Genomic DNA, 13,901 nt, shown 5'->3' with positions numbered 1-13,901 from the left:
TGCTGAAATTTGGGGTGCTTCATTCTTGGATTTCAGAGAAAACTGACACCCTGAAATAGAGGAAAATTAGCACCAGTGGTGTCATCTAGTTGAAGTCTGTGAAATCACAAGCTAGCTTAAGAAAGGATAAAAGTTGTGTATCATCGACTCTGAAGTGTAAAATTTTATATTTGAGGCCTAGAAAATAAGTACACGTGCGTTACACATTAGCTCATGAAGAAATGGTGACATAACACCCTCATCAGGGACAGCCTCTGACTTGGTCTCCTGCTAAAATCAGTCCCCCATCTAAGGGGCCATTTGTGAGCTTGTCAGACACTGTGCCCACCTGTATCCCCAAAGCTGATCACCACCCTAGGTGGACTGCAGACTGCCGATTTTAACACTTTCTGGTGATTTCCCAGTTATTCAGTGATTTTCCTATAGGTCTTTACCTCATTAAATTTCTATATCCAACCATGTCATGAAGATCACATAAGAATGAGCAGGATGGAATCTCAGTTAGCTCATTTCTTTTTATAAAAAGTCTAATTTTAGTGTCACATACTATTCCAGTGTATATAAACAGTGTATATAAACATTTTCTAATTATTGTGTATTTAGTCCATTTCTAGCACTCAGGATGGGTAGTTGCCAGGGATTTTCAGACCCCAACTAATCCTATAATTTTTCCTATAACTGATGAGGACTGTGTGTCCCCAAAAGACAGTGGGCCATGGAGCGGTGGTTCCCTTCTTCCCTGCCCATCACTCTCCACACACCCATCCCACCCCACACATGTCCAAACACAAACACAAATATATGCATGCTTAGGCAAACATAAATACACACACAAACTCTTGGACTGGGGGTGGAAAGGTATTGAAGGCAGGAGGGCAGGGGAAGGTGGGGATGATGATGATGATGGTGACGATGATGATGATGGTGGTGATGGTGATGATGATGGTGGTGATGATAGTGATGGTGATAGTGATAATGGTGATGACGGTGATGGTGATGACGATGGTGATGGTGGTGATGATGATGGTGATGATGATGATGATATTGATGATGATGGTGATGATGTTGGGAGCAAAAGAAAGAGGCATCCTTGGCAGAGAAGGTGCAGTTGCCCACTTTCTGGTTTGTATGGACTTTGTGTTTTTGAACTGGGGCTAATACATTGGGGAAAGAACAAAACATACTTTTATCTCCTTTAAGGCTGCTTTGGTTTCCATGGGAGACATAAGCATAGAACCTTACAAGTTGAGTTTCACTATTCAGTTCAGTTAACTAACCTACGTGTGAAAGTTTCTCTGAGATTCTGGAAAATAGATGTACTCTGTGTGTGTGTTTCTCTCTTCCAGTGTGTCCGTAGCTATTATAGTGGGAAGTTGGTGGGAGAAGCATCACTGATTGCCAATCAGATCTAATCTTCAACCAGAAATGTTATAGCCAATAATTATGTTTAGAAATCCATTATTTGATGAGGGGGTTAATTAGGATTTACATTTCATTTTAGAGTAATTTGAAAGTAAGTTTTCAAAATCTTTTAGGATGTTGTTGCGTCCTCCACTCATAGAAGAGAGTGTTGCATAGTTGTGAACAGGCTTGAAGATTTGTGGAGAGGCTTGTCCTAGTCTCTACAAAGAGTGAATACTGGTTGGGTGTTTTTCAGACTGACTAGTCAACTCAGATAATAGCACAAAATATGCATTATGCTCATTTAAGACCTCCTAGAGTTCAGATATATGGATATTAAAGGATTCATGAAGATCAAAGAAACAATTTAATATTTGTTCTCACCTATTGGGAAGACAAATATGTAAATTAAAAAACTGAAAAGCTAAAATGATAGAAATCAATTAATAATATAAACATTCATCAGTTCTATTCAGGGAAATACATGATTAAATTTTGAAATTTAATTATGAAATTTTTAATGAAAAGGGCAAATGTATTTGCTGCAGACACGCCACATTTGAGATTATTAGCCCTAATATATAAAGTGTTCTAACAAATCAATAGGACAAAGACAAACATCTAACAGACAAGTGGGCAATGAACATGAACAGACAATTCAGAAAAGAAAATGCTAAAATTGCATACAAACCTAAGAACATTTGTTTAATTTCATTCTTAATTATGAAAATATAAGTTCAAATAAAATGTCTTATAAAAGATAAAAAGATTCATAAAATTGAATTCAATCAAGTATATGTATTTGAATAAAATTTGAGGGTAAAAATTTTTATAGTATTAATCAAAATTTTGCATGTGATGTATCACAATACAATAGTTCTACTTTGAGGAATTTATCTTAAAGTAATAACTAAATAAGTGTTCAAAGATATATGTAAAAGGTGTTCAAAATATTGCTATATGTAATAGCAAAAATGTAGATATAATTTGTGTAGCACCGGCAATTGATAAGGAACTTGCATTTTATTAAATTATGTCATACTCTATGTGCATTAAAATGATTAGAGGTCCATATTTATTGGCACAGGAAGAGTTACGTTATATATTATTACGTGATTAAAGCAATGTCATCTGGATACTGATGATCAGAGCAGGGGATAATGGACATTACAAAACAAGAGTATTAGGTTGAGACGAAAATGATGCTTTAAAAAATATACCTGTATAGGTCTTTTAATATAAAAAGTATTAATTAAGGAATGGTAAAGATTTTTTTCCTTATCCTTATCTTTTACAGTTACTTTTAACTCACTAATGATAAATATCACCTGGGAATTAGGACTCAGAGAATTTTGCAGATCTCACCATTTCACCCAAAATGCTGAAATTGCTCCTTGTCTGGGAAAACTGCATTGCTTGGATACACATCACCCATTAGAGCAGCCATTCCTGGGGTTTGATGGAGTTCAGGTACAATTCAACACAAGAGCATCTTAACATTTGCAAAGTAAAATATCACTACTAGTCAATTGAGAAGAATCTATTTTCCTCTTAGAATTTCACCTTCTGTCCAACATTCAATGTGTGGCAAAATCTTGAGTCTTTGATTGGGTAGGAAAATCTTTTCCTTTAAACAGTTAAAAATAATGTCAATGAAGCTTCTACCAGAAAGCTCATAAGTGGTAACATTTTCTGGTATTTGACTGTTTCATCACCAGTTTCTGTGCCAGGTCCCATGTTCAGCTGCCTGGAAGCCCCTATGATATATGAAAATGCTACCATTTTTATAGGAATATGCTGGCAAAAATCTGCCACTCCCCTGTATTATTAGTCCTTTTCTGCTAATTATTTTGGAAAAAGCAGAGGTGCAGGTCCAAGTTCAACTGGCTGTCAATGTCTGGGACACACTTGGTGTAAACCTGTTCAATTAGGAGAAAAATCTGTGCCTCATTTGACCACCAGTTTTCCAACTGCATTATGAAACTTGTAGTTGCATTTTTGTATTAGAAATTGAGCAATAAGTTGATTTTAAAATTATTGATAAAAGTAACCAATGAAGAAACATAACAAAATGAGTAACCAATTTACAGCATGAAGATAGAGATTTTTGCATGTTCAGTAACATTTATGAAAAAATGAAATTACAAACTGAATGGGAGCTGTGGAAAACCCCTTGGTGTTATAAAGACCCCAGAATAATTTGTCTAAAAAAATACAGACGACCAGAGCCGGGCTGGGAGAACTCAGTTGGCTGGTTTCAAGTAACAGTCAAAGCTCTGTGGTTTTAAACCGCGACTACAGAAAAATTAGATGAAATAAAAAATAATCAGCCCTGCTCCATCATGTACCAGGTACATATCTACGTGTATTTGTACAGACTGAGCTCCTGCTGGGTGTACTGAGTGTTTAACAAAATTACCGCAGTAGAAGCTCGCGGGTTCCAGAGGAGGGGTTTGATGACACAGCACGTCTGCTGTAGGCACTTCGTGCTTCTTAAGTTAATAACCAGACACACAAAACTTTGTGGAGCTAAAAATGAAATATTTTGAATCTATATTATAACCAGATCGGGGCAAGAGACAAATGATAGGAAGGAGGAAAAGGAAGAAGGAAGGAGAGACAAGGACAAGACCCCCATGCAGAGCAGAGCAGTGAGGGAGGGAGTTAAATAAAGTGCTGGATCTGCAGTCCCGAATCCCCCACCCCTCAGCTTATCACCCGAAAGAGGGATAATAATAGTACTGACCTCATGGATTAAGTTAGCTGATATGTATAAGTGGGCACCTGGTAAGGGGGTGAGTGTAACCCGGTTTGTTTAATTGAATTATAGTTGATTTACAATGTTGTGTTAGTTTCAGGTGCACAGCAAAGTGAGTCAGTTATACATACATATATATATATGTATGCATTCTTTTTCAGATTCTTTGCCATTATAGGTTATTACAAGATATTGAATATAGTTCCCTGTGCTATACAGTAGAACATTGCTGATTATCTATTCTATATATAGTAGTGCGTATATGTCAATCCCAATCTCCCAATTTACCCCTTGCCTGCCCCTCTTCCCCCCTGGTAACCATAAGTTTGTTTTCTGTGTCTTTGGATCTATTTGTTGTGTAAATAAGTTCATTTGTATCATTTTTTTCAATTCCACATATAAGTGATATATTGTGTTTGTCTTTCTCTTTCTGATTTACTTCACTTAGTATGATAATCTCTAGGTCCATCCGTGTTGCTGCAAATGGCATTATTTTGTGTTTTTTATGGCCGAGTAATATTACATTGTATATATATACACATATATATTACATTGTGTATCCATCTACCTATCTGTCTATCTATCTCACATGTTCTTTATCCATTCACCTGTGGATGGACACTTAGGTTCCTTCCTTGTCTTGGCTTACATGTTTCTATTGCTATGTTAATTTGGGGGATAATGTCCATTCTCTTAATTTAAAATATGCTTTTAAAAGGCTGGAATTTCTTAAAAATATTTTAATTCCCACCTAAAAGCTTGATGCTCAAGGCGTTGTTAAAATCTTATTTTTCCTGTTCATATGTGGTGCTCTTCGATATACAAATGTCAGACTTGAAACTAGACTTAGCACTGGAGGACACAACACATATTTTCCTCTCTTGTAACAGGAGTGGCAGGAAGGTGGGAACACCAAGAACTGCTGGGAACAGACCCTGGGATGCCATCAGCAGCCCCCTCTCCTCTTTCCTGGCTTCCCTCTGCTCAGGACCCCTTTTTTCCTCTTACACAGCGTTCTCCCTGTGGCCATCATATTGGGAACATTGTCAGGGCTGGCCTCACATGACCTTGGTTCTCCGACAGGTGAGGAAAAGAGCTTCTTACCTCCCTGGGGAAGGTTCCACTTTGGCCTGACCTAGCGCATCACATGCACATATGGTCACGTGTGACCAGGAGACAGGTGCCGCAAGGATGCCCAGATCCCCTGCCCCCATGGCCAGGGTGGGAGGTAGGATGCCTTGGGGCCCACAGAAGCAGCTTATTGGCCGGGGCAAAGTAGTTCCCAAAGAAAGGAGGTCTCCAAAACTGCTTTCTGTTGCGGAAAGACGGGAACTTGGAAGCTGCTGAGGCCAGCAGGAACATGGGGTGGAAGGGGAAGGAGAGGGAGGGTGGACGCACAGAGCCGGGTTCACCTTGTAAAGGAGTAGCTGTCAATGGATTCGATTCGTTCCAGGAGTAGATAGATGCCCTGCTTCTGGGCACGGCAGTTCCCACTTGGAGTGTTGGTGCTGAAGGATGTTCAGGGATTTTTTGTCACCTGAGACACTCATGGATGAGACACTGGAACTTGCCCTGCGGACTGAGTGACATTTAGCCCAGGGTTTGTTTCCAGCTTTTGGACTCGGTTGCCCTCCCTCTGCTCCGATGTTAGCTCTGTCATTGAGATGCCAGTGCTATCAAGGGAAATTCTTATTTAATTTAATTAATTGTTTTAGATTTAAATTTATTTTATATTGGAGTATAGTTGATTTACAATGTTGTGTTAGTCTCAGGTGTACAGCAAAGTGATTCAGTTATACATATACATATACCCATTCTTTTTCAGATTCTTTTCCCATATAGGTTATTACAGAATACTGAGCAGAGTTCCTGGTGCTATACAGTAGGACCTTGTTGATTATCTATTGTATATATAGTAGTGTGTATATGTTAATCCCAAACTTCTAATTTATCCCTCCCCTCCCCTTCCCCCTTTGGTAACTAATTTTTAAAAGTGAAGGATGCAAAATGCATTATTTCTAACTACTACTTCTAACATCGGAAAGGAACAACCCCTCTAGTGAATTGTATCCATTCCTCTATGCTATACATGTCCCTTCTTTCCGCTGTTGCTGTCCTTTGCTTTCACCTGGAGACTGTAACATGTTCTAGACTTCATATTATAAATCTCATTTAAAAAGTGTTGAATCAAGGAAGTCTGCCAGCAACTTTGTTTTCTCTGCTTTTCTCTCTGTGTTGGACTGCCCTGGCATGGGAGGATAATATTACTTTACCATGTAAAACATGGTGAATGGCTGTAAAAGAATTCCCCAGCAGCTGAATAATGGGCTGTCAAAAATATTCTTGGTGCCAAAGGATATGGATATGTCTGTTCCATTTATTGGGTTTCTCCTTTCCCCATGACTAAGTGCTCACAAAAGACACAAAAACCCAAACCTCTAGAGTATGTGGTATTCGAGGACAGAAACCATATTTTAATATATTCAGTCTCATACCTAATGTATTAAGATGTTTAGTAGAGCAAACAATGATGAGCACCTATGGTATGTAAGATGCTCAAATTACTAATTAAATTGACTTCTAGTGACAGGAAGGAAGTTGTGTTCCCCCATCTCCACTGTGCTTGGCTGAGTGGGTTAATAATATTTATTTTAAGGAGTACTGGAAGTCTTGACCCCAAAACTTTTACCTTGTTCTGCCCTTTTGGAATAAGTTTATTTTTCTCAGAAATATGAAAATGGAACCTATTTCTTAATTAAAGTTCCGTGCTTTAAGAGCCTGAATGTGCAGTCTAGCAAAATCATTTATTTTTATTTTACCTCGATAATAAATGGAGTCTATTTAAAAAATCAATCTTAGAATGCGCTGAGAAGATCTGGGGAAAAAATGGAAATGTGGACAAAATTGAAAGGTGCTTTGTTTCTCAATGAAAGCAAGAGAAGTCAAGAAAAGTAGCATCTAAATGCCTCCCTACCCCGACCCTCCCCACTGGGTCCGAGCACAGACTGTCTGCTTCTCACTTGGCGTGAGGCTCTTAATCTCTCCCCGCTCTGACTTTGGGCCAGACTGTTGCCAGCTGTCCTGGAGTTCAGCGTGGTTTCTGATTCAGGTTATATATTCTTGGGCAGTGTCTTAATTGCTAGTATTCAGGGGCAGGATAACTGTCATTCAGGAATTCCTGAGATGGGGATTCTCCATTGTTTTGCATGTGACTCACAAGACAGATGACATTCATATGGGGCCCACTCCCCCTGTTCAGGGGCCATCAGAAATTCCTGGGCTGCTTAACTAAAATTCCAGGTCTTTTCCTCCTACTTAGCAAAGCCTATTGGAATTCAACTGGGCAAGAGTAACTTCGTCCGAGGAGATAAACCTGATATGCTTTAAATTTATGTGTGTACGCATGTGTGTGTAATTCTGATCCCAAATTTAGTCCTGCATTATTTATAGCAATTATTTAAAACGCTCCATCATAACCGAGTAGTATGAACCCAAGTCCCCTAGTGAAATCACCACATTCATGCTCCCTTGGGACTAGCTTAGTCCTCAGAGAGGGCCCAGGAAACTACTTTGTATAATCTCCTGTCTTTCCAGAAAGTCTATCTAATGCCTAGGAGGCACTGATTGTCCGGCCGAGAATAAAGCACTGGAGGCAGAGTTCTCAAGAAAGAAACATAAGTGCCATCCTGGCTTACTGTGACTTGAGGAGCAGAAGCAGGGTGGCTTTTAACTGCCTCTGGAGACCCAGTGCTGAATTCACCACTTCCTGTTTGCAAGACTAAACTGTACAGAAAGGTAGTGATTATCTGCTGTGATTATTAACCCAGCTAGTACATAACACAGCTCATGGATTTAGGGCTGCGGGGTGGGGTGGGCGGGCAGTGGTGTCTACTTGAACAGTTACTGAAATCAAGATATTGTTGCCACTGACTGAGCATCGGGAAAATGTCAAAGTGTGGGTTAGCAGAACCCTTACCTCTTACGAATGCAGACTTCTTATTGACATGGTCTTTGATAAAAATGAGCACTTTTCTTTACATAAAGTACTCAGAAAATTGTTATGCTTATAATGTAGGGAAGAATTATTTCATGGAAAAATTGTAGAAAATCATTTTTATACCCAGCTATTCTTCTGTGGACTTGGATACACTAGTCGTCAAATTGCGTCACTGGAAACAGCGTTTTTACATTCAGGAGACTTCCGATTAAAATGTTCAGCTTAAAAAATACATGTAAATCCTGTGCTTCAACATTGAGGAGGTAAAGCCATGGTGTCTAGTGGACTGGAATGTCAAAGTACCCTCTAGCTTTCCAAATGCCACGTGAAGTTAAAAGTTGAATTTTGGAGAGTGCGACTTACAATGTGCTACTATCTCATTATTTTTAACGGGAGAGTATTACACATTTTTCTGCTTGGGACACATGCAGACTTTTAGAGAATGATTTATTGGTCTGCTCTGTTACTGGGGGCGGGGGTGGTGGTGGTGTGCACTCACCTGGGCTGGTCTCTGAAAGGCCATTTGGGGAGGCGGGGAGGGATGCCTTTGAGGAAAGACAGTCATTCTGCTTAGATGTACAAGCAAATCTCCACCAGGCTGTGCAAAATCAGGGCAAAACTGAATCCTTGTTGTGCATTAGTAACATCCCTTCCTTCTGTTACAGGCTCAACCTGGGAAAAGACATTCCGACAGATCGGCTTTGAAAGGTAAGCAGGACTTGGTTACTCATGGCCTATTTTATTCCAAGCAGTTCGTTGACTATAAATTGGTGGTCTTGCCACCATTACTTCAGTGACTGTGCCCTTGAGTAAGTCATCATTTTTGAGCCTCAATTTCCTTGTAAAGTAGACCTTTGCTTTATGACATTGTTGCCTGCACACAGAGTGAAAATGTAGATTAAATGGAGCAATTTATGTGAAAATGCTTCTTCAGCTGTGAAATAGTGTGAAAGGTAAATTGTAGCATTAGAGCATCACAGAAAAGAGAGTAAACTCTTTCTGATGTCATGTGTTATACTTAGTTCTACAGGTTTAGTACAGAGAAATTTATATTTATATTGATATCTTTGCAATAATTAAAATTGTCCAATCTTATTAGCTCAAAGTGGAAGGCTGAGATCGTGTCACTCTTCGCTAAAAGCATTTCTACACCAGAAGAGAAAAAGCATACTCATTATAACATCAGAAAATGTGGAGGTAGGGTCAATATAGGCCTAATGGCAGCATAAAGGGCATTTAGCATCTCATAGTGAACTTGCAATGTCGATACAGCTATTGAAAGAGAGAAAAGTGATTTTTTTTTTTTTTTTTTTTTTTACTCTAAAGGTAGCTTTTGACTAGTTCTTTTCATTGTATTGAAAATGTGTTTTTATGTGTATTGATCAAGCTGGCAGAGTGCTTAGAGCATATAAAAGGGATAATAAAATACCTTAGAATGCATTATTTCTCCAGTAGCGAGTGAGTACAGCTAGCTCATCACCAGGCTGACTGTGATAGCATTTCTGGTACCATTTTTAATTGACTCAAAGTTTTATTTATTTCTCTCTGTACACTTACATCCTGTCAGCACTGTCACTGTTGATCTCCCAGTGAGTTCCCACAGGTAGTCAGTCCTTGAGGTTATCGGAGGAGGTTGGCTTGGGATGGGCAGATCTCATGGATCAACTTAAAGGCTGGAATATCATGTGCGGCCTCACCGTGTGTGAAACCTTTCCCCAAAGCATCTTTCTCTTGATTCTTCTTTTGTGTTCCGAAAAATGTCACCGATAACCAAAGAGGAGAGAATAGCAAATTGAACATCAGTTATCTGTTGCCCGGCTTCAAGGACACTTTGCCATACTTGCTTTGTCCATTTTTAGCGGGGAGGGGGCTAAAATATTGTAAAGAAAATCTCAGGTATCATGTCAGTTCATCCCTACTTAAGTCAGTATATGTCTCTGAAAAAATGGATGTTTTCTTTCAGAATCATGATGCCGCAGTGGTACCATATACAAATACCAGTAAGTCCTTAGCACCATTTAATACCCAGTCAATGTTTACATTTCCTGATCATCTCAGAAATGTCATCTTACAGATACTGGTTTGAATCAGCATGCTCCTAAAGCCCACACATTCCACTTTATTTTTTTAGTTTTAAAAAGTTAAAAAAAATTTTTTTGACTGAGTTATAATTAACATACAATATATTAGTTTCAGGTGTACAACATAATGATTTGATATTTTTATACATCATGAAATGGTCACCACCATAAGGCCAGTTACCACGGTCACCACATATTCTGTTCTGTTGTCACATCTCAAGCCTCTGTGTTGGGATCGTGTCCCCTGATTCCCTCCCATATTCGTTGGGTTTCTCTTCACTTTCCTTGCTTCCGAGGAAACCAGCTCAGCTGTCTTGTAGAGCCGCTTCTCTTGTCTGGATGTGTCTGTTTGTAGCATTGTTTACCTTGTCATTCTACCCTCTGTTTCATGTAAACTCAAATCTCTCCCTTTCTGCCACTGGGGGCAACTTCGTGTTGACTTCTTGTCCTTTGATGCGGGCCACCTGGTCCTTTATCGTTTCCGTCCTTCTAGCATAGCTGGAGTTATCAAGCCCACCCAGTATTCTGGACCTGGAGTCAGCCATTTATCCCAAGTGTGGACACAGAGGCAGCTCCCAGCCTTTGGCTCTTACCAGAATACCTTGAAATGAATAACCTTGTGCACACTTGTATTTTTGCCAGATATCCGAGGGATAGGTTGCCAAGTACAATCAAAGAATGAGTTTTTATGGAATTTTGCTAAACATTGCCAAATTTCTCTCCTTAAAATTTCGGCAGTTTGCACGCCCCACCAGCAGTGGATGAGAGCAGTTGTTTCCCCAGAGCCTCGCCAACAGAACATGCTGTCAAACTTGAGATTTTTTTGCCAATCTGTTAGGTGAGAAATGGTGTCTCAGTGTCCTTTTTGTGTGTGTGTGTGGTACGCGGGCCTCTCACTGTTGTGGCCTCTCCCGCTGCGGAGCACAGGCTCCGGACGCGCGGGCCCAGCGGCCATGGCCCACGGGCCCAGCCGCTCCGCGGCATGTGGGATCCTCCCGGACCGGGGCACGAACCCGCGTCCCCTGCATCGGCAGGTCTACCCTCAACCACTGCGCCACCAGGGAAGCCCTCAGTGTCCTTTTAATCTGCATTTATCCTGAGTCATTTTTCTGTCGAGCAAAGTGCAGGCTGAGATTCTTTGCTGTCTCCTGAGTGAAGCACTCAGGGCAAGAGCTTCTTCCAAGATGGTTAAGGATTCATCGATCTGCAGGATTTCAATCTGCGATTGAAACATATTCTTCCTAGTTTGCATGATCTTAACCTTTTGCTTACTTGAATAACGATTTAATGAAAACAACTGCCGTGTGCCAATCATTTCCAGTCCATACAACAATCCCACAGACCAGGGATTGGCAAACTTTTACTCTACAGGGTGGATAGGCGACATTTCAGGTTCTTCTGTTGTAGCAGAAGGCAGTCACAGACAATGAGCATGGCTGTGTTCCGATAAAACTTTATTTACAAAAACAGGAAGCTGGCAGGATTGGCTACTAGCCATCCTTTGTGACCCACACTGTAGACTGTGGGCCCCATCTCACAGGGAAAGAAACCAGAAGAAAATCAAGTAGCTACCCAGATAATCATAGCCACGTGGGCGTATTGACCTGCATTGAAGCGAAGGTCTGCCTGGCTTTCTACACCCAACCACACTGAATGCTTGAATTATAGCCTTCTTTGGTTTTGTGTTGTTTTATTTTTCTTATCCCTGTAGCTCTGGGGACATAATCTTTAGTCTCAAGTCTTATCGGCTGTTCTCATTTTATGAACATTTTGAAGCAAGCCAGACAGTAAAATTTCCATATTATAATGCCTCTCTAAAATGGGTATGCTTCCAAATAGATGTACAAATAAAAATATTATTAAGGATATGCTGTAGTTTTGAACTGCAGTCCTAGTTTAGAGATCATCCCTGTTTTTAGATGTTATCTTCAAATGTCATCCTGTGTTTTCCCATGTTGTCCAGTGTTGCCTCACTTAAGGGCAGGGGAACCGTCTCTGCATTGCATCAAGTGTCTTAAAATACAGAGCAGATATTGATCTGTGGGGTTGTTGTGCATTTACAGTTGCAAAGACCATGTCAAGCAGTGCCGTTAAATATGGCCTTGCTTGATTTCTTCTCAAGTTTATCCTCGTCTTTCTCTTAAAGGGAATTCCAGTTATATCCTAAATGAAGCTATCTGCTTCTTTTTTGTAAGAGATATTGATCCTTTCAGCACTATGTCCTTTGAAGTTTGCCCATCAGTCTGTTGGCTAGCTGAGTATTTTAAAGTGGTCACATCTACAAAAAAAGTGACTGAGTCAGCTAAACCTCAAAGCTTTCTCCAAGAAAAAGAAAGCAAAGATGTCCTCTGCTGTACATTTTGTAATCCAAGGGAAGATCTAGGGATTGAGCCTGCCTGTAACACGATGAGACAGTGTGCAGCCCTTTCCTTCCCAGAAACCATGCCATTATATACCCCGTCTCAGAATAAATACACATTGTCACAGTTTATATGGCTGAATTCATGATAATGTGTTGTGTTCACCTTGCAAACAATTGCTCTCTGTGGGCGATATCAGGAGTTTCTTTTTCGATTTCATCAGAGGAGTGCTCGTGACATAGGAAGGATATAGGTTCCTGTAGCTTTGGTTAGGGTTAGGGTTAGGGTTAGGGTTAGGGTTAGGGCTCGGGTTAGGGTATAGGATATAGGTTCCTACAACTTTGGTGCCACTCCCAAGACCCCTTTCCACTCCTCGTCGTAGATACTGCTATCTGCGTAACAAAAGAAGACTTAGTTGTTTTGTTTTTGTTCTCATTATGGAGAAAAATATCTGTGCCTAACATTTTTTATTTCATTCAGAAAGCTCACCTTTCCCTGCAGATTTTCTAAGCTTTTGATTATAAATATTTCCAAAGCATAAGTCACTCACTCATCGAGGTAATGGTGATGCAGGTAGGCCTGGCCCTGTCCCTGCACTGATACTCTGCAATTTCTAAGCAAGCGTATCAGCCAGGGAGTGTCCCAGATTCCCGGTGGCTTCTTACAACAAATGCTTCTTTCTCGTTTGTGCAAAATCTGATGAGGAGGCAGACGACTTCGTGGGGAGGTTGCCTGTGCAAGGTGTGTCACTGTTTGGCTTCAGTCTGTGACACCTCTGTCTTGACATGATGTTTCTGAGTTTGCTTAAGCATGGAAGCAGAATTTGGGGAATTGCGCACTGGATTTTAAGTGTTTCCACCTGGAAGTTGCATCTGTCACCACCAGCCACAGTTTATGGCCCAGAGCAAGTCACTGTGCTGATTTAGGGGCCAGGAGCATATCCCTCTGCTGTGTGTGCAGGAGGGGACAGGAAGTGGAGCCACCAGAAAGCGCTAGTGTCCTCACAGGAAGCTGTGAGCGAGGTCTGCATGGCGTCTTTCTTAAGCTACACTTTTCACTGGAGAAAAAATATTTCAGCGAGTCAGTGGGCTTGTGCACAGTAACCCGCCAACAGAAATAAGGTTCCTGCTCTCGGGGAAATCTTATCGCTGCCTCTTTCAAAGTAACCATCTTCTACTGCTTTCTCACCCCTATTTACTTAAAAAGCAAGGTAGTTATTCTTTTTTTTTTTTTTAACATCTTTATTGGAGTATAATTGCTTTACAATGCTGTGTTAGTTTCTGCTTTATAACAAAGTGAATCAG

The 13,901-nt window shown here is 40.4% G+C and overlaps 1 protein-coding gene across 1 annotated transcript in view; it reads left to right on the top strand.

The window, feature by feature from the left end:
- The window catches only part of PIEZO2 (piezo type mechanosensitive ion channel component 2), a 340,562-nt gene that overhangs the window by 154,408 nt on the left and 172,253 nt on the right, over positions 1-13,901 (top strand). The window contains exon 4 of the mRNA XM_007463290.1: positions 8,822-8,864. Coding sequence (XP_007463352.1) covers positions 8,822-8,864 — 43 coding nt within the window. The remainder of the gene's footprint in view (positions 1-8,821; positions 8,865-13,901) is intronic.

Source organism: Lipotes vexillifer, unplaced genomic scaffold, assembly GCF_000442215.2.
Source record: "Lipotes vexillifer unplaced genomic scaffold, Lipotes_vexillifer_v1.1 scaffold848, whole genome shotgun sequence".
In the NCBI taxonomy this organism is placed as follows: domain Eukaryota; kingdom Metazoa; phylum Chordata; class Mammalia; order Artiodactyla; family Lipotidae; genus Lipotes; species Lipotes vexillifer.
The sequence above is the reverse complement of the archived record's forward strand: the minus strand, read 5'-3'. Positions and strand labels throughout refer to the sequence as shown.